Genomic DNA, 26,911 nt, shown 5'->3' on the forward strand with positions numbered 1-26,911 from the left:
GTTCTTTTATTTGGGCTTCTATATTGTTTATCTCCAGGCCCAATATTCTGTGTGTTTTAACAAAAAGACGAAGCTTGATGTAGGTGATATCGCCGTCGTTGTCATCTCCATGAAGGCCACTCCGATGAACGCACTGTAACGCTTTGGGTTTTCATTTATTTCCTCCTTTAATCCTAGCATTAACATTCTTCACCCCACTCGCCCACTATGTAGCATTAAATCCAGCTCAGCCTCTTCGTATGTAACCGGCCAAAGGTATCCTATAAATTGGCATGGTTGCAGGCTTGCAGCTATGAACACCGCCGTACTGCAAGCTCTCCACCAATCTCTCCAGAATGTCTTATTCTGCATCGATTCTCTCCCACGGAGGTATAAAACATATTCTGATCCTGATCGGACCTTTGAGTTCCCTGATTCTATATACCTTATCTACATTTACTAAACGTTTTCATTTCTTTACGATCTGACGAACATCTGGGAATGTTGAGATATTATGCGTGATGTAATCTCATTGCTTGGATTCGATTCATAGTGTTTTTCGAGCAATTAACTAAAGATGGAAACTTTAGTTAGCTCAATGATATGATAATGTAGCTGCATTGCTTTATTAATTTGCCTAGCTCTTCCTTCCTTTCCCTATCACACTGTCTTTCTCGCCGTATAATCCATAGACCTGTTGCTCAATTGACGACCTCTGTTGGATCTGTGAATGTTGAGATATTTTGATGACTCCATGCGTAGTGTTTTTATTTTATTAGAGATGGAAGATGCAAACCTTAGTAGCTCAAGAATATGATTGTGTAGCTGCATTTTTTTTGTTCTTCCTTGAAATTATTGTGCAAAGATATGTTCATGTTCATTTAAGATTGATGCCAGAGCAGAGGTTTGATTAATTGTTATGTGATTTTTTTTGTAGAAGAGAAGAAAGAGAAGCTTGCTGAGATTAAGTCTGGATTCGACGAAACTGATGTCTTGGTATTTTCATTTTTTTTAATGCGTCCATCTTTTTATTGTTCTTTTCTCTTAAAGAAACATACATAGCTTCTGTTGTTTTCTATCTTGTAGATCCGGAAAATGAATCTTGAGGTAAGAAGTGTGCAGCAGAGTGCTAAAGCTGTGTCTTTTAAAACTAAGAGAGTATAAATATGATCTGAAACAATGGAAAACGGAGTTCAAACGAGTGTCTTCGCCAGATGCTAACCAAATTTACACGTGAAGAACTGATGGAATCCGGAATGGCGGATGTACATGCGGTAAATGGTTAAAGAAAATATAGCAATCACATTAGTTGTTTTTAGTTAACTCTCACCATCTTGGCATTTATGTCTAAGTGTTCTTGCTCTTTATCTTTGTCTCAACTTAATCTTTGATCCCAGAGATGTTACATTATTGTTGTCCTTCCAGGTATCAGTTGATCAGAGTGGGAGATTTGTAATGTCAATGGAGAGATTGACCAATCAAGCGAGACAGAACAATGGGAGAGTACTAGATTAATGCTGGAGACAGAAGATGTTGGCATCTCAGTTGTTGATCTCTGAGTCAGCAAAAGCCAAACCCTTCTTCACGCTCACACTAAGGTATAGCATGAAAAAACATACAATTAATCAGAAACCTCTCGGGTTTAGTTTTGGTATCTATCATTAGATCATTGAGAAAAAAACTAACACTTTGTGATTTGTGTAACAGCTTCGGGGTGTGGATGCTGCTATTGACAAGAGGAAGAGAGTGTTGACCAGTGACCACTATGTCAAGAAGAATGACGAGGAACAAATGGATTGTTGGTTCGGGGATCGTGGCTCTCATTCTCGCCATCATCTTAATCATCTCATAGAGGGTTTCTCATTACAATACCACTTCATCGGGACTGTGTATGATGGTTGATTCCTTTTTAATGGCCCAAGTGTTTACTTGTGTTCCAAACAATAATTGTGTATTTGAGTGGAAATACTTCAAACAATTATTATACGGTCCCAAGTACTTTTAAAACGTCAATATCTTTGGTGTTCTGCAACTAACTACAATAATATATGCGTTGATTATAAGGTTTGAAGGGAAGATACCCTATCTTAAAAAGAAATGTCTTGCCCTTATAATAATAGAGCGTCGAAACCATTATATGATTAACAATTTACGAGTCCTTTAGATATTTTTTGGATTCAGTTAACCCAACCATAAAGCTAATACTGTTCTTAGACTTTGCTTGCTTCATTAACTTAAAAACCCAAAACCACCATTTTCACAACTAATGCAATGGCTTTTCAAACAAATAATTGGACCAGGATCACTAAATTTCACATATAATCAATGTCCTCGAACCTATCCCAGCAACAATTCACCACTTAGTAAATATGCCAAAAGCATGCAAAATATACTCCTAAACAGAAAAAACTCACCACCAGTCTAAACTCTAAAGCTAGAAAATCAAAGTTTAGTATCACTATCAACACAAAATACTTCAAACAAAGTACTACTAACCAAAAAAAAATTCACCACCATTATAGAGCTAGAAAATCAAAGTTTAGTATCACTATTAACACAAAGTTACGACAGTTTTTATAATAATATATGGTTAATGTATAAATAAAATTAGATACATTTATATAAAAAGAATAATAAGTGACTTTTGAAATAAAGGGAATAAATAGTTGGATGTAACGTTTATTAATAGGTCATAATTATTTTTTAATAGAATATATTAATATTAAATGAATAGTTTTTTGTCAGCGTTTAAATTAAATAGTTGGACATAACGTTTATCAATAAGTCGTAATTATATTTAATAGAATATATTAACTATTATTCTCAAATTTATTGTATATTTTTAAAATAAAATATCAGTATTAATTATATATAATTTTAGAGTATTTAGACCCCTACTATATTTCTTATTATAAATTAGCAAAAAATAAAGAAAAATAACAAACAAATTTTTAAATTAGATAAAATATAATAAAGGCCAATAACATAATATAACCTCAAATTTATAAACTTTAATCATAAAAGTCTTTCAGTCAATTTAATTAATATATTATTTTATGTTACATTAAAACAAGGTAAACAATTTTTAATTAAAAGCATATCACATGGATTTTTTCTTTTTCATTCTTGTCACAAAACTAATTCCTATAAGAAATTAATAAAATATTTATGGAAAATCACAAAATATATAAATATAGTTAAACCCAACTTTTTGAAAAATATTTAAGAAAAGAAACAATAAAAATAAAATAATAAATTTTCTCAAAATGCCAGAAACCTTAGAAAGATTGTAAAACGGAGAATGAAACAAAAAATTCAAGATAATTTTTTTCAATCAAATATTGAAAATCTACCCACCTTTTGCATTCAGTGAATAAAGGGATGTGTCTTAAATCAAAACACATATATTATTAATAGTTTAAAAATGAGAAATTGAATATGAGGAAACAATAACAAAGAGACAATACTTAAAAATACACATAAACATCACCTTAACTTCCGTATATGGGTAGATGATCAACCAAATAAAACAATAAATTGTGTTACTATTGATAAAAATGCAATATTAATGAATTAAATTAGTTAAAATGAGATAATTTGAGAACAAATGGTTGTATAAAGTTTTAAATAAACCAAATAAATATATAAATAATTGTAACACATCAAAATTAAAAATGAAATTTTAAACACACAAATCAGCAAACTGAAATACACATGTGAATAACAGAAATATCAAAAAATCACACATAATTACAAACAAACACATGCATTTACATATTTTCTTTTTTGAACATCAACTTTACTTTATGTTTTATGTTCAAGTTGATTTACTTTGGCACAACTATCATCCATTTATTATGTTTTTATTAAACCTATCAGTGAATCCATTTATGCTATTTCTCTTTAACCTAAGTAGCTTCAAAACAACAAAAAAAATATACTACCATCACTAATCACTATGAGATAAATAAAAAAATAATTTAAAATTCATTAGAAAACAAAATATATGAACCCGGCGCGTAGCGCCGGAATACCACTAGTTACATATATAACATAACTATCATCTTGATGCACCGTTCTCATGTCCAACCATTGACTTGACAAAAGCTATTACGTCTAAAGACTTTTCTTTCAATCCATAGCCTGTCAAATATAACTATATTATCAGTCCCACGTAAAAAATGAAGTATGCTACACGTAAACTAGCGAAATAATATCTCATTCACAAAGTAATATATCTACTTGAGAAAATTTATTACACTACTAAAAGGAGAATATGAACTCCATTGAGTTATGCCACATCGGTTAAAATAATCGACCAATCAGGTACTTTGTTTTTGCCACGTCGGATGCTTCAGCGACGAAGTGAGCTTCGATTCATCGGCCCGGGTTGCTGAGATTAGGTAAGCCCGTGAAGCCCATTGCGTGACTGAGTTCCTATTTACCTCTGATTTTTTTTTTTCGTCAACCCCTATTCGCCTCTGCTCGAAGAACAAATTCTATCGATTCACCTTCTCCCACAAACAGTAACATCTCTCACCTTTACTTAATGTCCATGCACAATTGAAATCAGTTCTGAAACTGAAGAGGATATTATGGCTCCATGTCTATCCACCTTTGCGAGATCTCTGCTCATGTTTCTCCATCTCCATTACCGGCTCTGTTAATGGTAACGAATCCCCTTCTCCTTTTTAGCTCTACCAATTATGTATTTTCTCATCATCTTTCTTTTCTGTGGCTTTGATTTTGGTACAGGTTGAAGAATCTAAGGGTGAAGACGAATTAGAGAACCGATGCGGTGATGGCATAGAAGGAGGAGATTCGGTATCTGATGGTGGACGTGGGTCAGTTGTCACAGATGTCTACTCGGCGGTGGGTTAGGTAATCATCTGTACAGTCTTCTCTCTCTCTTCTTCCTCACTCCTCTCCGCTCCTCCTCAGTCCTCATCGAATATGGGTTTTGTTTGTTTTATTAGATCTGGGTTTTTGTTCTTAGTTGATGATTTGTTCTTATTCATCAACTACTAATGAATATATTTTTATTTCTTCCAGGCTTGTGATTTGAGTATGATGGGTTTATATAGGCTGGCAAAGATGATGGTAACGATTTGTCATTTGATTCTAATTTTATCTATGTTTCTGTAAAGGAAGTTGATGGAAAGGATTTGCAATGAAAGTTTGAATCTTTTTCTGTTTACTTAATAGCTCTTTTTTAAGGATACAAATTTGGTTTTAAATTGTAAATTTTGCTGGTTTTGTTTCTGACTTTTCTTAATTAAAAAAAAAAAGTTTCTGACTTTAGCTGTGTAGAGAAGCAGTGATCCTCCCATGTGTTTTAAAATTTCAGCTTTTTAATGTTCTTCAGGTTGAGTGATATACAGAAAAATAAAAATGGAAAGTGTTGCCATACCAGAGCAGTTGATCATACTCCTACATGTTGCACAGCCTGAAGCATTTGATCTGGTGGGTTATGTCATCTACGACAGTGGAAGGGAATCCATACCAGAGAAAAGTCTTAGACAACAGAACCGTTGAGGTAGTTGAATCTGGAGGTCTTCTCAGCCGTGAGTATGTCTTTCTTTTAACACTTGGGATTGCTATCCACCTCCTTCTCGGTCTATGGGCATACAGCAAAGTACAGCGTCTCTCCAAGGTATTTCCGTCATGTTTTGAGCATTTTCAACTTGTGTGTATACAGTCTTATATGGTGTAATTTTATCTGACAATCGCCTTCTATTACCAGAGAACCAAAAAGGTGTCAAAAGTGGAAGTAGGAACAAGGTCTACGGACGCATCACTGGACGAGTGGCTCGAGGTCCGCATCTCTCTTTTTCTCTTTTTAGGTTTTGTTTCCTCTTCGTTGGGGTTGAAGTGTGTGTGTTGTTGTGCCTTCAGAGAATTTGGCAAAGACATAATCAAAGAGCAAGAAGTAAGAAAAAGAGAGCTTTTTAAGCTCCTTTAAATTCTATCATCTTTCTTTTTACACTGACAATTTATATGCAGGTGCAAGGCTAATGGTTAGAAAGAGAGATAAGGAAATCGAATGTAACTGCACTGCTGCAGAAGTTTTACGATCTTGATCATGTTAGATCAGTCTTGCCGGAGTAGAGAATACAGATGAACTAAGTAAGGCACCAAACCTGTCTGGTCAGCACCAGCTCCAACCATTAAAGTGAGTTTTTTTGGGTTAATCCAGCTTTCTTGATATGTTTAGATGTCCTTTTTAAGATTTACAAAAAAACTAATTTGAAAACTACACAACTATTCTATCTTATTTGTTAATTGTCGTTCATATTCCCTATTTGACTAAAAAAATGAAAAAGATGTTGCAAATTATAAGTGATTACAAGGGGATGTGTCATTAGTCTTTTTTGGGTCATTAATCGTTCATGTTTCTCTGTTAATGCATAGCAACATTCTCTGTATAATTGTGCTACTTTTATTCACAGGAAAACCTCAAGAAGATGCTGACATCTATCCTAAACATCAAATCTCTTGAAATCTAAATGTAAGCAATATTTATTTTATGACCGCATAACAAAACTGAAATATTTTCTTCATATATTTTAAGATATTTGATTGTTATATGGTCACTTAAAATATGTTTTAACTTTTTCTTTCTTTCTTTACCAGGACCATTGAGATCACACAAGTTCTAAGGCTACAAATGGAAGTTCACAAAAGTCTCCGTAAGCAGCTTGAGATAATGATGTCACTGGTCACATCAACCAGCTCGATGTAAGTTTTCTCAATTTAAATGGTGTTCCATTTGCTGAGACTGTGCTATGCAATGAGTCCTCTGTTTATGTGTGTCTTAGACACTTAGCATGGGATGACCCGTTTTAGTTTGTTGCAGAAATAGAATTGTATGACCAGTATATGAACATGTTTTCATGATTTGTTCCACATCAATATCAAGTTTCAAGCTTTAAGCTTCCTAAATAACAACATTCAAGTATCATAAAGTAGTTTAGCTACAGAGCTCATGCTGGTTTAGGTTATAAAGTTTTCATATTTAGCTAGGATCCATCTATGGACAGATTTATGTTGGTGGTTTTCGGCGTGGCACTGATGTCTTGAAGGCACACGTACTTAAAGCTTACGATTTGAAATCATCATTATATATATATATATATTAAATGACTGGTATATGAAAACATTCTTATACTACCCTTTTCAGATCAGCCAGTGTGCCAAGGCACTGATGTCTTCTTAGCCGAGCCTCACTATCCTTTTCCTTCTGCTTCTTCTCAGAAACCTCATTCAGCTTTATCTTCAGCCAACCCAACTTAAAACCAACATCAATCAGATCAGCCAGTGTGTCATCAGCATTGCTCAGATCATCCTCGGAGAGTTTATGTGGTGAGTGGCACAGCGTCTCGATATGAGGCTAAGGAGTTCATTCATGTAAGCTTTTCTGATTTCTTAGTTCTTTGGACGGGAGCCTAATGCTATGTCCGGATGTCTTTTGACAGTATGTTTAACTCCCCTCAATCTCAGACTGGAAAAGTGCTATTATCGCTTGCTGCTGAAGGAGAAAATTGAGTCAGAAGCTTCAATGCCTTTCTGCTGTTGTAGAAAACGCAACAATTCATGAAGAAAGACATGACCAAAACTTTTCTTGGCATGTTGCTGTCTACGTTTTATTAAACTGTCGGGTTTGTGTTAGATTCTGGAGCATTAGTGTGATTTGGGTTTCAAATTCTAAAATTTCATGCAAAATACGATCGGGTTTATCAAGCTTTAAGCATTTTCATGGTGAAAATATTATAAACTTCTTTCTTCATTGGCTGCTGAAACATTATTAGGGAGACATTGTCATCTTTTATATCAAATTCATGTAAATATTTGAAGGATTTACTGTGTTATGGCTATTGTTATATCTTTAAAGAAAATCATGAGATATTGTGTTCAAAACATTTCAAATTAAGTGAAGAAATACTATGGAAATGTGCAGTCCTGTTATTTGGCTTTGGATAACTTTTGATTTTAGGTTTGGGAGTTTGCCGCAAATAGCTGGTGAAAAAAAGAAAAACTGTAGATGCCAATTTTCATGGCATGAGACTGACGTACATCAGTCATCGACCAACCTTATAAGTGGCACCAATTTATATAGATTTAAGATTCTCTGTAAATAAAAAGTTAGTTAAAAGAATTCTAAAATTCTAAAACCACAAACACAGTTTCAACCAGTTGTTAATAAAGATTTATTTTCATGTAACCTAGCTTAAGAACAATTTTATCGAATGTCCCTGAAGGATGAATGAATATTGATGAACGAATATTTGGATTATAATACAAGTCTGATTAAAACAATCAAATTTATTGCACTTATTTCGTATTCCATATGGATGTAAATTAATATTGCCACAATATATAGTTATTATTATAATGAAATACATATTTTTTTAAAAAAATGGTCCATTTATAATGAAATACATATTTTTTTAAAAAAAAATTCTCAGATACGCAGAATAAAAAAAAATTCCAAACTTCAACCACCTTCTATTCCGTTTATTATAAAAATTCACGATACACCAACTTATCCGCGCGTAGCGCGGAGACCGGATCTAGTTGTAAATAAATAAAGCTTAACCTGCCATAACAAACAACTAATTATTTGAAATTTAAGTAATAGCCAAAAATACGTAATGCTATTTATTATATTAATGTCTAAAAACCTTTGTTAGGCCCTAGCAAAGGTTCTATTGGGCAACAAAGAGAAATATTTGTTGGGTTCATGATTTAAACGTCATGGATAAAAGCTAAGCAGTGGGCTGGGCTGGTCGGACTATATCGGAGTAAGAAACTTTTGTTGCAATAGTGTCAAATAGAAAACTCTTATTAGCCTCCTCAGCAGCAGAGGAGCAAGGATTCATGCCCACGTTTCTTCAGCTTGCATGGCGGAAACGTTAGCAGTCCGTGAGGCTCTACTTCAGGCCTCCTTCTTTGGTTTCACCATAATCTAGGTTCCATCAAATACTCAAGCGCTCATCAAAACGATCTCTGTGAAGTTACGACAGCATTGTTGGACATCGATTCACTTTCTTCTTCCTTTTTACACTATCGTTTTAGTTGCATTTTTAGATCTTTGACTGGGCTTGAGTACTCAATTCCAAAGACCCATCTGTATTCTGCAAACCCTAGTTTGGGGCCTTTAATGAATTGCCTTGCTCAAAAAGAAAACTCTTATAATTCTAACGGATAAATTACAAACCTATAGCACACGTACTTATTATCCGCTAGTAACCGAGAACATTCTGATGATAGACTATCGAAATCTGTAGACAACTCCGACACTTTGAAACCAGAGCTGATATGATTTGGCCTCACTGATCCAATTAAGTCTGAGACATTTAAGAAAATTATTCAGATTTGATCATTAGACCAGATATCCCAACCTAAAATAAATGTTCGACTCGCATGTTATTTTATGGAATGAAGGGGTTTTTTACTATATAAGGGTTTTTCCAACGGCAGGGCTGGCGCAGAGGGCAAGCCACCCAAGCAACGGATTAGGGCATCCAAATTAGTGGGGCATATTATTCATAAAAAAAAATTAGTTGTATCTATAAATAAATAAATTTTGTAGGTTTTTTATTAAAATATAATTTACTAGGTATTTTTAGTTAGAATAAAATTTGTTAAAACTCTAGTTCTAATTTCTCTTGAATTTATATTTAAACAATTCCAAAATTATAAATTTGTTTTTGGATTTTCTTTTTATTTTTAAATAAATAGATGCAAACGAAGATATTTTGAGGACATTATGTTTGAATCTGGAAATTTCTTTAAGGAATGTTACACTTTCATATATAATTAGTGATGATTTGTTTAAAGAACTAAAGATTCTTCGATAATCAATGTCTAAAAAAATTTGAAACACATTATTTTTTTTATCGCATATGGTTGGCTATTTCAGTATTGTCGCCACAGTTGAAAAAAGTTTTCGAAATTGATGCTGATAAAAAATTATTTGCGGTCTTCCATGTTACCAGAAAAATAAAATGAATTAATTACATTATTAATTAAAATGGTTATGGTTGAAAAAATTGACTATATAATTCTAAATAATGATTTTGTAGAAAAAATGTAAGTAAAATTATATTTCTAACAATAGGTGTATATAATATCACTGTTTTTATAAACAGATTATAGGTTTTAATTCTTTTAATGAATATTTACGCTATTTTTTACTGTTCTGCGATTTCGATAAAATATGTAGAACATATTTTTAAATTTTGATAGGGGCAATACCAAAGGTTGGTCTGGCACTGTCCAACGGATAAGTAATTTTACATAATTAGTTTGTGCCATAAATAATGAATCATTACGAGTTTGGCAGCAACTCGAGAATGCATCTTATATAGAAATATACCATGCTCTCACCGTCTTACGTAACGTATGTTTTGAAGAAGCCTTGAGAACTTCTCGCTTGGTTCACCTTTAATTTTGAAACTAGATTCTAATCCGTCCTTTGATATTTTTTGATATGCACTTTTTAATATTTTTGTTGGAAAAAATATTTTATGTAATGAAATTTATGATTTTTAATAAATTATCTATTTTTAAATTTTTATGAAACTTACTAGATTTTGACCCGCCCTTAAAAGGGCGGGTATTTTTTTGTTTTAAATTTATTTTTTTGATATTTTTCTTTTTTTCTGTTTATATTTGTATTTTTAATCATATTTGTGTATAAATTTTAATAAAAATATATTTTATTAAATAATAGCAATTTAAAAATTAAACTGGTATACGCACGATTAAGGTTGGGTTACAGGTGGAACTCGCTCCGCTGACCCGCCAACCCGCTGGTTTTCAATTTTGTTTTGGTTAAAAAACATGACCGCACAACCCGCAAACAAATAATTTTATATCCGCACCCGCTTGTAGTTATCCGCGGGTTATATATATATATTTAAAAAAATTATTATTTAATTTAATTATTATAAAAATATATTTATAATAAAAAAATTTACACATGATTTAAATTTTCAATTATTATTTTTAAATTCCTGTATTTTCAAAGAAATATTTACTTTTTAAATACCTTGCGGGTCGTCGAGTAGCCGCGATCCAAAATCAACCAACCCACATTCACCCGCATAAAATACTCATAACCCGCACTTTCAAATCGATTTTCAAATAATTAGATCAAACTTATGATCCGTCCTTAAAAGACGGATATATTTTTTGTTTTATATTTTTAAGAAATATAATTTTTATAAAATCTAGGCTATAATCAACAACAAACAACAAATTGTCGTCCAATGAACAAATTGCCACATGTCAGTTTGGATTTTTTTGAAAAAGATTGTGTAACTATTTTTTTACCGGTTAGTTGTGTAACTGTTTTATTTCTGAAAAAAACTCTTCTCCACCAAATTGTAAAGAAAAAATAATATTCTAATAGCTAAAACAATTTTAAGAATAGAAGCATTTATAAAACTGACAGCCAATATGCAAAACGTTTTGCCATTATGCAAGGTTGACTTTACAAAACCGATAACAAAATTTAACACAAAACAAATTCCTAATAATATATTTGGGCTACGTAAAAATCTTGATACAAAGCCCACTTTAGTAACTGATTTATCCCGAAACATAAAACTTACGTAATGGTTAGGCGAATAATAAGGAATTGCGGTTAGACTTCGTATATAATTAGAAACAGTTATGAAATACTCAGTTTCTTTTTAAAGGCATAGAAAGTAAGAATCATATTTCATTTAAAATTGGACACAACTGATATCAGTTGGTCATGTTTCAACTTTAATAGTATTGATAGATATTCAAATAACCTATTTAAAATCCGTTAAACTAAACCCATAGAATATATTTTTATAAATAGTAACTTCCATAATAATATCAAAGAGCGGGTTTATTTTCTGTTTTACGATTTTTTTAGAAATTTAATTTTTATATTTATGTTTATTTAATCATATTTATAGTTTTCTTTGTAATTGTATTTTTCCTTTTAATCCTATTTAGCAAAAAAAGTAAAATGGGTTTTGGAAATTTTAATTTTTGATGATCACCTTTTTTGTTTATCTAATTTTTAATTTTATATATAATTAGTGTTTACATGAACTATTTTAATTGGTCTATTAGATGGATTAAGATTTTAGGCGAGAGTTTTGACCCGCAAAAAGCATAATATTATTTTAATTTAAATATTTATAGATTTTCCATTTTCAAATAATTGTGTACATATAATATTGCAGTTCTAATAATAATCTGTGAAATTTTTATCCCTCTGTAAAGTATACATAATACGGAATCTCTGAAGTGTCCACAATGTCTGATATAGTTTGTTTTTAACAATGTTGATATTGATATCAAACTTGAATAAATGGTAGAAGTTAACCTATTATAATATTTTGCTCTGATATATCTAATATTTGTTCCTTTAATGTAGGGTTAGTGGGTTAGTTTACAAAAAAAGAATATAGGGTTACGTTAGTGGTTACAGTTATATTGTTTGCTTACAATTAATTTGTATGTCTATTTATGTATTTGTGGCAGTTATAAAATTTAAAAAAAGACACAACATTTATCAATTGGATATGTTGAAGAATTAATAGAATAGATCTTAAATTTATCTATGTGACTTATTTTCTTTATTTTAAATATGACTAAATTTTTGAAGACTCCAAATAATTATGATATGTATTATGAGTTTGTTTATTTAAAACCGTTGTTAAACTTATTTCACACTGATTCTATTTTTAATATTTTAATTTAAATAAAATATTTTATATTTTTAACCCGCTATGCATTGATAAAGTTCATTTTGTGTGTTTTAAACTTTTTCTAAAATTTTATTAAATTTAGTTTATATGATTTAACCTTTTTTATTTTAAACTAAAGTATTTTAAAAAAATTGAGTCAATTCAGATCCGTATTATGGTTTTGTAGATTTAATCATTTTTTATTTCAACTTGATTTTTTGTTTTAATTTATTAAATATTAAACTAATATAAATAATAATTATTAATAAATAATTAATGTCTTGAAATGGTTAAATCTTAAAAGTACTATTTATACCTTCTTATTTTTAAAGGAACTTCCGTTTAACATAAAACTATTAGATAATAATTATTAATAAATATTAATTAACTTTAATTATCTACAAAATATTGTGAATTCTAATTTATACTTAATTTTCTAGTCATATATAAGTCAAATGCATGAAGTTAGTTATTATTAATAGAATAAATAAATAATTAGATATAACATATATCAATATTTGGAAGATGATTGTGGTTATTTAGATGTGTTTGTAAAATAAATAGTTGGATAAATATATATCGTATTGATCATGTCCTTAATTTAATAGAATAGATGGAAGATGGTTACGTAGAATATACAAAATTCGAAATTGAAATGAGAATAATATATTTCTTTACTGGGATATTTTTATTTGTTAAATAAATACTGTGATTTGGAATTATATATAGGCTATTTTATTATTAGGTAACAAAAAAAAGTAAGAAATAGGAAAACAAAAATATATTTTCCAATTTTTGATTGCAATATTCGTAGCCTTTAAAATAGGAATAATAGTTAATAAAGTAACTGTATTTCACACGTTATGCAGTTACGTTGTTTTGTTTTTTTGGTCGATTTTTTCTTTTCTTTTTTACTGTTTTTTTTTATGCAGTTACATTGTTACTTATTGTTAATTATGCAGTTACAATATATCTTAAGCAGTTACATTTAGATGCTATTTTTTTTAATGGACCCAACAAATATCAATGATGTATGTTCCAAAATTAAAAGTATTGATGAACAAATATTTTGGACCTTTGCGTATGTATTTATCGATAAGATGTGCATAATAGAATATAGTTCCCATCGCTAGCTATACATTAATATTTATTAATCATCCAAAAGCTATTGTAAACAAGATAATTAATTTTGTTTGTTTGCATGCATGGGTCCTGAAAATATTATATGAAACATAAGTAAGTTCACATCTAAAGCTCTTTTCAAAAAAAAAAAAAAGTTCACATGAAAAGGGTATTATCTATATATACTTTTTTGTAAGAGTGGCAGCTTTTTTATATGCAAAACAGGATTTATGTAAATTAAAAACAAAGAAAAACACCCATAAATTTCACATTTTACAAGAAGATACATCATAATTCACAAAATGAACAAAAATCCAAACCCAATAAGTTCGTAACTGATCTTTGTCATCTATGTTTTTGAGACATTCACTAAATGCTCTTGCTCAAGTCTTCAAGCTTCTTCAACCTCAGATTCTCGCTTTCTCCAGCCAACTGTCCAATCTCCTCAGTAAGAACATAAACACCATGTACCCAAAAAATATTCAAATCTAGGAATCAGCAACTAGATAAGAGCAAGAAACTAACCTCCATGAGTTTGGTGATCAGCTGAACTTTCTCCAAATTCTTCTCGTTGAATGCATCAACTGCTTCTTTGTATTCCCTTTGCTGTTTCATTCCCATTACGAAAACCAAAAAAAAAAATCCTAAGTTTCGAGTTTAGAGGTTTAGTTTGGTAATTGCTAAACAGAAATGAGATCAAACCAATCTTAAAACAATAATGGTAAGTCACCTTCTTTTGAACAGAGTAGCTTAATGGTCTGAGCTCTTTGTAAACGCTATCAATCTTCTTACGAATCATCAAAACTTCCTTCCTCGTGGGATCGGCAAGAGATTCAAGCTCCTGTACAAAACAACATCATCATTCATTACACACTAGACACAACATAACGTCGAGCTTTTTGTTTTTTTTTTCTCTTAAACACATACTGATCCTTGGAACATAATGGATCAGACCATGGATCCTGGTTCTCTGATCTCATGATGAGTCTTTCTACCATTAAACCAACATAACTTGTTTATCATAAAGTCAAACTTTTTATATATTTCACAAAAAAATAGAGTAATAAACCTCGCGTATTGTGGCGAGGCGTCGGGTTTCTTCTTCAACCCTATCTAGTTGAGCCTGGACCCGTTCACGAATCTCCATCTTTCTCCTCTCGATCTCACTCTCTTTAGCTTTAAATTCTGAAAGCACTGTACGAGTCATATCCTCGTCTTCCGTGAACAAACAGCTGCTCGTGCTCATGCTCCTATGAAACATCATTTCGTTGTTCAGAGGAGGCTCTGCCACTGCGGTGGATACTGCTCCGTCTTCGGCGTTAGACCGAGTCATATTCACCTTTCTCTTTCTTTCTCTGTTGATTTGGCTTTGGAACATCTAAGCCTTTCAGGAGGTATTTGAATGGCCGAGGCGGCTATGCGGATTTTATATATCTATCCTATTAAAAGTGAAGTACAAATGGGTATTAACCCTCACTTCTTCACAGTATTTACGGCAGAATGCCACTCCTTTTTATTAAATAGATTTCTTTAGTTATCTACCAATATTTTCGTAAAGTTCACTGCATATAACAGCCCATTCCGTTTTTGTTTTTTGACTTTAATGGGCCACGATTTTTTTAATTTCCATTCTTATATCTATAGTTTTATTCATCTAACCATATCTAATTATCTTTAACCAGCTGTAATCTATAACCATAAAATTGGGGTCTTATAAATATTTCATATGACCATCTATAACTATCAAATTGGACAAATAACAAAATTTCAAGTGACGACAAACTTATAACAACTGTTGACTTATATTGTAACAAATGTTTTTTAAAGATATAATACTGTACCTGACTTTTTTTATTGAATAATTTTTAAAGATATAATACTGTACCTGACTTTTTTTATTGAATAATATACCTGCATCAAAAAACAGTCCGTTTAATAATTGACAATAGAGATTAGAAATCATTTGGTTACCTTATTTATTAAATAAATTAACTATCGCCTATCAATTAAGATTACAAAGATATTTTCCTACAAAGATGATAACTAACTATTTCCAAACTTAAAATCTAGATTTTCGCCATCAATTCAAACTAAATTTCGAAAATTGTAAACAAATCAACTACATATTCTTTAGATCTTTAAATATCTTATATACTTACCATAAAAATCTCCTATATCTAAGGTCTCACATTTATCATATTTATGAAAATACTTCCCAATCACGGATATAGGTTTGATTGCGTGTAATCTACCCTAAATATCGATACAATTAAACATGTCTAATTAAAGAAATCAATATTGTTACCATAAAAATCTTTAAAAAATCTTCTAATATTAACTATATTCCTTACCTACCGGACGTGCTCATCAAGTTTTATAATAATTAGTTTAGATTTTATTCTCTTTGGTAGATCACCTATGTAGCTATATATAACCTTTGTTATATGTTGAATAACAACATTCGAGTTCCAAGCTAAAAAAATACAAAACATGTCTAACAACGCAAGTCTCACCCCCATCAAAGACTTGAAACCATTTAAGACTAAGTGGCGATGTCAAGTAAAATTGCTACATTCGTGGATGCAAAACACTGGTTTTGGTGGTGAGACTCTTCAAATGGTTCTGACCGATGACAGTGTAAGTTTCATAATGCAATTAATCATTACTTTATTGTTGAATGATATGCATTGCTTACATTATTTTGTGCTTATTTTGTAGGGTGAAAAGATAAGTGCTACGTGCAAAAGGAATAACGTTTTGAGCGTCCAGCGAAAGCTACCTCTAGGAAAATGGCGTGTTCTCACAACGTTTAGCGTCTCACAAGCGTCAGGCCAGTATCGGCCAACAACCCATCCATACAAGATGACAATCAGTGACGAAACTGTGATAACGAATTCTGACATCGTTCAGGATAGCATCTTCCTATCTCTTGCTAGATATGCGGACATCATCGATGGAACCTTAAAGACCCACTTGCTTATTGGTAATACCTATATGTCAATGTTTCATATAACTATATTTCAGTTTCTGGTATTTAATGTTGTTCTGTATATTAATTTTTATTTTCTTATAGATGTTATGGGGAAAATTGTAAGCCTTCAACCAGTTCAAATCGTCCAGGTGAAAGGACAGGACCGGAAGAAAGTTCAATTTCGTTTGGTTGATGAAAAGTAAGTTTTGTTATTGTGTTTTAGGTTTCAGTTCACATTTTTTCCTTTTTCTTGCGCTAATAGCTATTCCTTTTTAGTGGTAAGGACCTTGCATGTTGTTTATGGGGGAAATATGCAGAGCAATTGGAGGCTTATCTTGAACGTGAGGAACCACTGATCTGTTTGATCAGGTTTGCTAAAATCAGTTTTTACAGAGGTATTATTTTAAATGCGTTTTCATATTATTATATTCTATTTTTTCCAAAATCAGTTTTTACAGAAATTTTATTTTAATAGGTGAGGTGCAAATCACAAATGCTTTTGATGCATCCATTGTTTATTTTGATCCAACTATGGAGGAAGCATTACAGTTCAAAGAGAAGTAAGATTTAATAAACATATTTATTAAATCTTATATCTATAGTTGCTTATACATTGGTTGTTTTCTACATATATGTATAGGATTGAGCAAGACGAGCTTCCTCTTGCTGTTATTGAGAATAAAGCTGGTAAGAGGGAAATCGTTTTGAAAGAAGATGACTGGAACGACCTTGAGATCAAGACCATTTCGGAACTCTTTGTTTCAAATCAGGTTATATTCATACAGTACAGTTTTTATTTAGTAAAGTTAATTATTTGGTTAAGTGGCAGTAAACTTTTTTTCTATTTTATACATACCAAGAAAAGCTTAACCTATAAACCTGATCATATGTTCCTAGGTGGAGAACTGCAAAATAATTTGTTCAATTGAAGCTGTTGATACTGATTGGGCATGGTTCTATTTCGGGCACAAGGGTTGCAAACATCGTGCTATAAAAATTGGTAACAATGTTACTTCAATTTCAAAACATGATGACAAACAACTTTGGTTCTGTGAGCACTGCAAAGTTAAAATTACTGAAGTGATACCTGTGTAAGAGCACTGTTGCAAGTATATCATTCTTTATTTAATTATGACACATATTTTCATAATTAACTTTATTTCTTTAAATTTCATAGGTTCAAGCTCCATTTGATTGTTAGGGATGACACAGAAACATGCAAGTTGATGTTGCTGAACACTGTTGCTAATACAATTGTTGGACAGGAAGCTGTCGATCTGTGGGATGGCTCCTATGATGAGGTATTAGTTGATTCTGCTCGGAATTATTTCATTTATTATTCTTAAACACTAATTTTAGAATTGTATTAGATTGAAGATCCAGAACTCCTACCAGAATCTATCAGAGCTTTAGTAGGAAAATCTTTTTGTTTTGGCATATCTGTTCGCTCTGACAATGTGAGGGATGGGGCAGAAACATTTAAAGTTCTTGAGGTCTGGTCTGGAGATCACATTCTTAAAGTGGAATCTCAATCCGAGCCAAACTCAATGATTGGTACATCATCTTCTACCATGTCTACTGGTGATGTGAGTTCATTATCTAATTTTATACATACATTGTTATATATTAAAGTTTTTTATGTTATAGTTTTGATGACTGTATACTTTGCACATAATAGGTGCTCATGCTGGAAGGAAACAGCCATAATGATTCAGAAGAATGCAAAACACCTTTTGGAAAACGCAGAGATGACGATGCTGATCTACAAGACAAAACTTCCACTTCTAAAAAGTTGCGCACCTCCATCAAAGTGGAAAAGGAAAAGGAAAAGGAAGAGTAACATCGCATGAGAAGAGTGTTTTCTATTTTATGTTGGGTTTTTCTGTTTTTCTAATCTTGGTTTTTGCATTGCTTTATTCAGAAACAATAATTTGTTTACCTATTCGCTGGTTTATTTCATCGATTTGAATAAGATGACTTCAGTTTGATTTTTATTATTGCTTAGATAAAAATTAAGTTTATAGTTTATTGTTTCATATTATAATATTTAGTTTACTTTATTTTAAAATTCTAATACTAATCAGGAACCGTTTTTTTTAATAAACAGGCTATATCTAATCTTTTAAAAACATATAACTACAACATCACTAACCAAGATGTTTGGGTTCCTATAACAATCAAAGTTCTCCTTTCAGTCCTAGCAGTTTATAGCTATATAGCACGAGTTAAGTTTAGTCTTGACATACCTAATGCTCCTTAGTAATCTTCTTGCGGAAGATGAAGCTTAACCCTCACTTCTTCACAGTTCTTCCACCTGTTTTTGAAAAACAGGAAATTTTATAAAACTAAAATGGATGCTCGAACATGAATATTACCCTAATCTCAAATATTATAAAACAACTAATTGTTATCTATATATAAAAGCAATATTTTCATGAAAACTTGTGTAAGAGAAAGTAGATCAATGAAATAAATTCTGTTTTCCAGAATATTAACAGATATATTTACTTCCTATATCTAGAGTGTCAACTAATAACTACATTCCTACTTATTAGGTAATTGAAAATACAATTACGATTTTCACAATAAGGAAAATTAATACTGCCTCCTCCATATTCTATCGACTACATTACTGTGGATTAAGAAAAAAAAACTTGAGGAAGCATTATGAAGAGGAAAAAAACAGATTATCACAGTGGAGATCGAACTGAGAACAACATCACTCCAGAAACACAAAAGGATAAGCGAACATTCAGCAATGCAGGAGAGTTCTGTACAAATTCTATCACAAATCAAGACATTCCATTGCGATCAGTCTATTACAGGATGTTTGAGAGTATTGAAGGAAGGAATGTTCCACCGAATACACATTCCTTATATCAGCAAATCAGCATGTTATCACCCCAGACACCAAGAAATAAACGGAGATGTTTACTTGGTAAGTGCATCATACCAGCCAATTTACTATTCAACTAAATAAATAAGTAATAGATTATATATAACATGGAAGTGATTCTCGGGATTTTTGCAACAGGTCTTGATAGTTTCTCTAACGAAACTTCAGACTCACCAAAACAGAGCAGTTGTTTGACGTTTAAGACATGTAAGTCATGAAAATTACCTGTTGCTTTGTTTTGATACTGGCAATGCCTTGATTTCAGCCATTGAAAAGATTAACACCTTCCTTTTATTCTCTTTTGTTAGCTCAAGTCCTGCAGCCACATAAGCCATTCTCAATTGGTCTCTCATTTGAGCAGAGAAAACAAAACAACAAAAGTAATGTATCTGAAATGTTCAATGCTTGCAGGCTTTAAATTATTTTAATATTATTTAAGATTCTAAAACAATTTTTTTTCTCTAGATATTTCTCCAGCCCGACAAACAAATGCAAAACAACTCCCGAGTGTAGCAAGACAGAAAAATAGTAAAACAGCTCCAAAATGTAAGTTTGCTATTACCTGTTTTTGTTTCATTACGACCTTGACAGTAATCATCTACATGCTCTTCATGCTTTAGCATCTATCCTGCATAAAACAAATGAGAACTCATTTAAGAAGCTGCCTCAAAAGCGTCAAAGAAAAGTGACATCAAAAATTTTGAAAGATATTACAAATATTCAGTTTTCTTTGGATTCTGAAAGTCAACAATCACCATCTCCTCCACTTTTTCCAGATACCGACTTTGGAGGTTTCTTTTCACATTTTTATTAAGTCGTTTTTTTATCAGACCTTTAAAATAATAAATTCATATAATTTTAAATTGTTTTGCAGGAATTGTTGATGAAACTGGTGACCTTGAATTTGATTGTAGCTCTCTAGATACTACTGATTCAGAATCTGAAACTGATGACGTAAATTGTCCATTTTCAAAACATGGTTTACGTGATAAACCTACGTCTACAGCAGCTACAGCAGAGCTAAACAAAGATGGTATTGTCTTTTACAAATTATTTATAACTATATTTTATAATATTATGATTTTTTTTACAAATATGTGTCTAATGTTTCATTTCTTTTTGTAAATACAGAGTATACTGATGAGGGTGATCCAATTTACACATGTTCACACTGTGGTGCTATGATGTGGTATGGAGAACGTTTGAACAAACGACGGAATGCTAAGAATCCTACATTTTCCTTATGTTGTATGCAAGGACAAGTGCAGTTGCCTTTACTAAAAGAACCACCAAGTGTTCTAAAACAGTTGATTGAAGGTGATGATTCAGAAAGCAAGCATTTCCAGAAGAATATGAGACCTTATAACATGATCTTTTCATTTACTTCACTTGGTGGGAAAGTAGAGAGATCTGTTAAAAAGGGAAAAGGACCACCGATGTTAGTTCTACAAGGTGAAAATTATCATCTTATGGGCAGTTTAGCTCCCAATAGTGACAACCGAGCGAAGTTCGGACAGCTTTACATAGCTGACACAGAAAATGAAGTTGAGAACAGAGCTAAATGTTTGAGGTAATAAATCTGTCATATAACGTATCTTACATGAAAAGAGTTTTAAATATATTAAATTTAACTATTTTATTATTTTTTGCAGCTCTGGTAGACAGGGGTTACAGACCAATAAGAAGGATAATCTGAGGAAAGATATTATTGAGAAGCTGATGAAGATGTTGGATGAAGTGAATCCATATGTTAAGCAGTTTAGAACAGCCAGAGATCGATTTAAAATACAACCAGAAGATTCGTTTCATATGAGGATTGTAAGTAATCGATCTAAGGATGGGAGGACATATGATACCCCTACAGCTTCTGAAGTTGCTGCTCTCATTCCAGGAGATTTTTCTTTAGATATGGACCCGAGGGATATTGTTCTACAACGGAAATCAGGTCATCTACAGCGAATAAATGAGATACATGCTTCTTATCTTGCCCTTCAGTATCCTCTCTTATTTACTTATGGAGAAGATGGATTCAGACTTGGTATCAAGAAAGGTGTAACAAAAGCTACAAAGAAACAGAAGAAGCCTAATATCAGTATGCGTCAGTACTTTGCTTTTCGCCTTCATGAACGTAAGAATGAGTCTCATTATCTGTTGCATTCGAGGAGACTATTTCAGCAGTTCTTGGTGGATGCGTACACTACTATAGAGTCTAATCGCCTACGCTATCTGAGGTTTAATCAGCCTACTTTGCGATCCGATAGTTATGATTCTATCAAAGAGTCTGAGAATGCAGGAAAGGTCGATATGAGTGATCAAGGATCAGAGTTCGTGTTGCCAGCATCGTTCACAGGGAGTCCTAGATATATGAAGAATCTTTACTTGGATGCTATGACTGTATGCAAGCATTTTGGATTTCCAGATCTTTTCATCACTTTCACTTGTAATCCGAAATGGCCAGAGATCACAAGATATGTTAAGTCTCGGAAGCTAAAAGCTGAAGATAGATCAGACATTGTTTGTAGAGTCTTCAAGATGAAACTTGATTCACTCATGGATGGTTTAACCAAAAAACACCTGCTTGGAAAGACTGTTGCATGTAAGTTAATAGTTGAGTTATATTTTAGCTTCCTATGATTTTTATTCGCATTTGTTGTATTCTAATTACTGTTTTTTTCCTAACAGCGATGTACACGGTCGAGTTCCAAAAACGTGGTCTACCACACGCACACATTCTCTTATGGATGAATCCCGAGCACAAGTTTCCTACAACCGATGACATCGACAACATCATTTCTGCAGAGATTCCTGATAAATTGAAAGAACCCGAGCTTTATGAAGTTGTTAAGGATATGATGATTCACGGTCCTTGTGGTCCTGCCAATATGAATTCTCCATGTATGGAGAATGGGTTGTGCACTAAGTCATTTCCTAAGCAATTTGCTAAGCAGACCACTATTAATAAAGAAGGATTTCCGGTTTATAGGAGGCGAGAACAGTCAGATAACTTTGTTCTGAAGAATGGAGTAAAATGTGACAATCGGTTTGTTATTCCATATAACAAGAGATTATCTCTACGTTTCCGAGCTCACATTAATGTGGAGTGGTGCAACCAAGCTGGATCTATCAAGTACTTATTCAAGTACATTAATAAGGGACAAGATCGTGTCACTATTGCTGTGGAACCGCCAGATCACATTGTTGCTAATGAGTTGGGCAATGAAGAGATTACTGTGGAAAAGATGGAAAAGAAAAGAAATGAACTGAAGGACTTTTTCGATTGCAGGTATGTAATCAGCTACAGTGCGTTTTGTGTCTGTTCGATGTGATCTCTGCTTTTTTATCTAATAGTTTTTTTCTGTTTTGCAGATATGTGTCATCTTGTGAAGGGGCTTGGCGAATCTTCAAATTTCCTATTCACTATCGATCAACTGCTGTAGAGAAGCTTATTTTCCATCTGCCAGGAAAACAAGTGATCACTTTTAAAGGAAAGGACAAGCTGAAAGCAGTGGTTAGTCGTAAGTTGATTGAAAAGACTATGTTCTTGGCATGGTTCGAGTTGAATAAGATCGATGAGTTTGCAAGAACACTGCTTTATTCTCAGATTCCTATCTTCTATATCTTTGACAAAAAGACTAAGAAGTGGAAGAAGCGGAAAAGAGGTTTCTGTTTAGGAAGAATAAATTATGCTCCGCGGAAACAAGAAGCCGCTTATTTCTTGCGCATTTTGCTGAACATTGTGAGGGGTCCTACCAGTTATGATGACTTTAAGACCTTTAACGGAGTTCTCTATCCTGAATACAAAGATGCATGTTTTGCTCGTGGATTATTAGATGATGATCAGGAGTACATTGATGATCTTGTGAGGAGAAGCTACGAATGCTCTGCAAGTGATCTACGAGAGTTGTTTGTTATTATGCTTATGAGTAACACTTTGTCTCTGCCAGAGGTCGTATGGGAAAGCACTTGGCAGTTTTTGTCAGAAGATATAGAGCATAACAGAAGAAAATATTTGAATAGGCCAGGTATGAAAATCATTTGCGATTCATCTTTATATTACTTCCTACAATTTCAATACATTAGATTTTTGTCTAATATTCTATCTTATATGTACAATTTTATTTGTATAGGATTATGCTTGACCAACGATGAGAAAAAGAAGTATGCTTTACTAGAGATTGAGAAGATCTTGAGACGTAATGGTACTTCTCTACCAAGATTAACTACAAAGCCAAAACTGCCAAAGACAAGTGCTCAGGATTTTAATGTCTTGATAGTGGATGAGCGAAGTTATTCTCGAGAAACATTGCAAGAGACTCTTGACAGAGATATTCCGAAAATGACAGATGAGCAAAAGGAAATTTATGATCAGATCCTTGCTGCTGTGGACGAAAGGAACGGTGGAATGTTTTTTCTTTATGGATTTGGTGGAACTGGGAAAACTTTTCTTTGGAAGTTACTTTCTGCGGCTATTAGATGTCGAGGAGATATTGTGATAAACTGCGCATCAAGTGGCATTGCTTCTTTATTACTACCTGGTGGTAGGACTGCTCATTCAAGATTTGGTATTCCATTAAATCCAGACGAGTTTTCATCGTGTACTATAGAGCCTGGAAGTGATCAAGCTAATTTGATCAGAGAATCATCACTCATTATATGGGACGAAGCGCCGATGATGGGGAAACATTGTTTTGAAGCGTTGGATAGGACCTTTTCTGATATAGTTGGGAAGCATGCGAGACAGCCTTTTGGTGGAAAGGTAATTGTCTTTGGGGGTGACTTTAGGCAGGTTCTTCCTGTTATAAATAGAGCTGGTAGGGCTGAGATCGTCTTAGCTTCTCTGAATAAGTCATATCTTTGGGAGCACTGCAAAGTTTTGAAGCTCACCAAGAACATGCGTTTGTTATCAGATGGTTTGTCACCAGAAGATGCTGCGGATCTTAGGAATTTTTCGGATTGGATATTAAAAATTGGGGATGGTAAACTTTCAGAGCCTAATGATGGTGAAGCGGAGATAGATATTCCATCAGAATTTCTTATTTCAGACTCCAAAGATCCGATAGAAGCAATCAGCACAGCCGTTTATGGCGATACTGCTTCTCTACATGAAAAGAAAGAGGCAAAGTTTTTTCAAGAGAGAGCTATCTTATGTCCGACTAATGAAGATGTCAATATTATTAATGACTACATGCTGGATCGGCTGGATGGTAAATATTTATTTTAAGTATTATTTTTGCATTTGTTTATGTAAAATAAATAAAGTAGTAATGATTGAGTTTCAATTTCAGGTGAGGAGAAGATTTACTACAGTGCTGATAGTATAGACCCAAGAGATAAGGGTTCAGTCAACAATGAAGCATTAGGAGCTGATTTTCTTAACACTATTAAGGTCTCTGGTTTACCGAATCATAGTCTTAGACTGAAGATTGGTTGTCCAGTCATGGTTCTGCGAAACATTCAGCCACATAATGGGTTAATGAACGGCACGAGACTACAGATAACTCAACTCATGGACTTTATGATTCAAGCTAGGATCATAACTGGAGAAAAGGTTGGAAAATTAGTCTACATTCCTAGATTGTTGATCGAACCATCAGATACTCGACTTCCTTTTAAGATGCGCAGAAGGCAGTTGCCGCTGGCAGTGGCTTTTGCTATTACAATAAACAAAAGCCAAGGACAATCCCTATCAGAGGTTGGTATTTATTTACCAAGACCTGTGTTTTCACACGGACAACTCTATGTGGCTGTGTCTAGGGTCACTTCTAAAAAAGGACTTAAAATTCTGGCTCTCGACAAAGATGGTAAACCTCAAAAGAAAACTACAAATGTTGTCTTCAAAGAGGTTTTCGATAACCTGGACAAATATCAGTGACTAGGTAAATTTATCTTTTCAGTTGTCATCTATCTATTTTATGATATAAATATACATAGATTAGTAATTTTGTTTACTTATTTGCGAATGCAGGATGCAGAGCTTTGCAAACAAGACATGCATATTGTATTTTTCTCGATTCACCATCAAAACTAAACTTGCTCTTCTACTTATTTTTGTGTTTTGCAGAACAATAAACAAACAGTTTCAATTGTTTTTTTATTATTTTAAACTTCTTTAACTATAATTTAGTAGGTGATAACACAATCATCCAAACGAAAGCTCGACTATTTATGAATCGGGATATCAAGTTAAAATAAAAGAAATAACTTTGTCTATCAACCTACCACAATAAGAAAATAAGCGTCATCATCAAATTACTAACCTTGAAACTGCCTTTCAAATGATATGTTCTCCACTTCATTGCCCAGTTCAAGAATCAAATAACTGATCTCACGATTACCTGCACATCATATATTCTGTTATAGTAAATAAAAAAAATTACACCTTCCATGTATTACGTACTAATATCAATTACCCTTTGACTTAATAGCATATGTACATAACAGGTTTTTTTGTGGTGCTAGAACAGTGACAACTATACATCAACCTAAATGAGATACATGCTTTTTAACAACTGCAATCTACTAAAGGTAACAAAACAAACTTCAACAAGTCTCTCTTTTTAAAATAACAGTGAGCAATCTAACTTGATGATCAATACAAGTTTCTATAATACTTATTTCAACCAATAATTTACTCAAATGAAATTTACAAATATGATGAAAAGATGACTTATCTTTTTTATGCTGACATCTGTTTCTTCGCCCTTTTGTAGCTGGATCTCCTCTTATCTCTCTCTCGAACACAAAAACCGAACCATTCGTAGTGATGAATCTGCACTGAGAGAATGTGTCTTTCTTCAATTGATGTATCCATGTCTACTTTTTCTTCTTCTATGTCTTCATTTAATGATTCATCAACCAAACTATTAACCTGTTGTAAACAAAAAACGTATTAGTAATATCAAAACAGAATATAGAACCAGATGTTTAAACAGAATATACAGAGTTATTGGTACCTTGATTGTGTTGATTAATCCGTGCGTTCCATCTTCTACATCCAAATGATATCTCCAGAAGTCGAGTGAACTTCTCCCTCTAACTCGCCAAATCGGTCTGTAACCCCTTCGCTGGTAAGGCTGAGATCTTCTTAGCTTCTTTTTCTTTTCACGTCTGTTTCCGAGCCCTTTTGTAGCTGGATCTGCTCTTATCTCTCTCTCTCGAACATAAAAACAGAACCATCGAAAATACACATCAACTGAGACTATTGAGTGT

The 26,911-nt window shown here is 32.6% G+C and overlaps 3 protein-coding genes and 1 pseudogene across 3 annotated transcripts; 3 read left to right on the forward strand and 1 right to left on the reverse strand.

The window, feature by feature from the left end:
• Positions 1 to 296: 296 nt before the first annotated feature.
• On the forward strand, positions 297 to 5,994 carry LOC108850845 (vesicle transport v-SNARE 12-like; annotated as a pseudogene).
• An 8,002-nt stretch (positions 5,995 to 13,996) lies between these two features.
• On the reverse strand, positions 13,997 to 15,263 carry LOC130509100 (uncharacterized). The gene is made up of 4 exons (XM_057004717.1): positions 14,905 to 15,263; positions 14,566 to 14,676; positions 14,361 to 14,441; positions 13,997 to 14,267 (listed from the first exon to the last, which is right to left on the reverse strand). Exons 1-4 carry the CDS (start codon positions 15,211 to 15,213, stop codon positions 14,205 to 14,207), a joined length of 564 nt encoding a protein of 187 aa, XP_056860697.1. The 5' UTR covers positions 15,214 to 15,263; the 3' UTR covers positions 13,997 to 14,204.
• A 1,062-nt stretch (positions 15,264 to 16,325) lies between these two features.
• LOC130510041 (uncharacterized) lies at positions 16,326 to 18,646 on the forward strand. Its single transcript, XM_057006381.1, has 10 exons — positions 16,326 to 16,472; positions 16,554 to 16,818; positions 16,909 to 17,005; positions 17,083 to 17,201; positions 17,282 to 17,366; positions 17,447 to 17,576; positions 17,704 to 17,897; positions 17,984 to 18,107; positions 18,177 to 18,392; positions 18,485 to 18,646. Exons 1-10 carry the CDS (start codon positions 16,326 to 16,328, stop codon positions 18,644 to 18,646), a joined length of 1,539 nt encoding a protein of 512 aa, XP_056862361.1.
• Positions 18,647 to 21,275: 2,629 nt separating this feature from the next.
• On the forward strand, positions 21,276 to 25,574 carry LOC130510042 (uncharacterized). Its single transcript, XM_057006382.1, has 4 exons — positions 21,276 to 22,298; positions 22,385 to 22,985; positions 23,069 to 24,906; positions 24,988 to 25,574. The coding sequence occupies exons 1-4, from the start codon at positions 21,422 to 21,424 to the stop codon at positions 25,572 to 25,574; spliced, it is 3,903 nt and encodes a 1,300-aa protein (XP_056862362.1). The 5' UTR covers positions 21,276 to 21,421.
• Positions 25,575 to 26,911: the final 1,337 nt, after the last annotated feature.

The sequence above is a fragment of the Raphanus sativus genome, chromosome 3 (genome assembly GCF_000801105.2).
Source record: "Raphanus sativus cultivar WK10039 chromosome 3, ASM80110v3, whole genome shotgun sequence".
Classification (NCBI taxonomy): domain Eukaryota; kingdom Viridiplantae; phylum Streptophyta; class Magnoliopsida; order Brassicales; family Brassicaceae; genus Raphanus; species Raphanus sativus.

What these genes read in the sequence shown, in the direction of transcription:
- LOC130509100 (XM_057004717.1), bottom strand. Translation starts at nt 15,213, where the DNA reads ATGTTCCAAAGCCAAATCAACAGAGAAAGAAAGAGAAAGGTGAATATG. An exon ending in GCTACTCTGTTCAAAAGAAG is followed by an intron (nt 14,442 to 14,565) that starts GTGACTTACCAT and finishes GGAATGAAACAG; the next exon opens with CAAAGGGAATACAAAGAAGC. An exon ending in TGATCACCAAACTCATGGAG is followed by an intron (nt 14,268 to 14,360) that starts GTTAGTTTCTTG and finishes GAGATTGGACAG; the next exon opens with TTGGCTGGAGAAAGCGAGAA.
- LOC130510041 (XM_057006381.1), top strand. Translation starts at nt 16,326, where the DNA reads ATGTCTAACAACGCAAGTCTCACCCCCATCAAAGACTTGAAACCATTT. An exon ending in AAAGACCCACTTGCTTATTG is followed by an intron (nt 16,819 to 16,908) that starts GTAATACCTATA and finishes ATTTTCTTATAG; the next exon opens with ATGTTATGGGGAAAATTGTA. An exon ending in CTACCATGTCTACTGGTGAT is followed by an intron (nt 18,393 to 18,484) that starts GTGAGTTCATTA and finishes TGCACATAATAG; the next exon opens with GTGCTCATGCTGGAAGGAAA.
- LOC130510042 (XM_057006382.1), top strand. Translation starts at nt 21,422, where the DNA reads ATGAAGATGTTGGATGAAGTGAATCCATATGTTAAGCAGTTTAGAACA. An exon ending in AAGGACTTTTTCGATTGCAG is followed by an intron (nt 22,986 to 23,068) that starts GTATGTAATCAG and finishes TCTGTTTTGCAG; the next exon opens with ATATGTGTCATCTTGTGAAG. An exon ending in CATGCTGGATCGGCTGGATG is followed by an intron (nt 24,907 to 24,987) that starts GTAAATATTTAT and finishes TTTCAATTTCAG; the next exon opens with GTGAGGAGAAGATTTACTAC.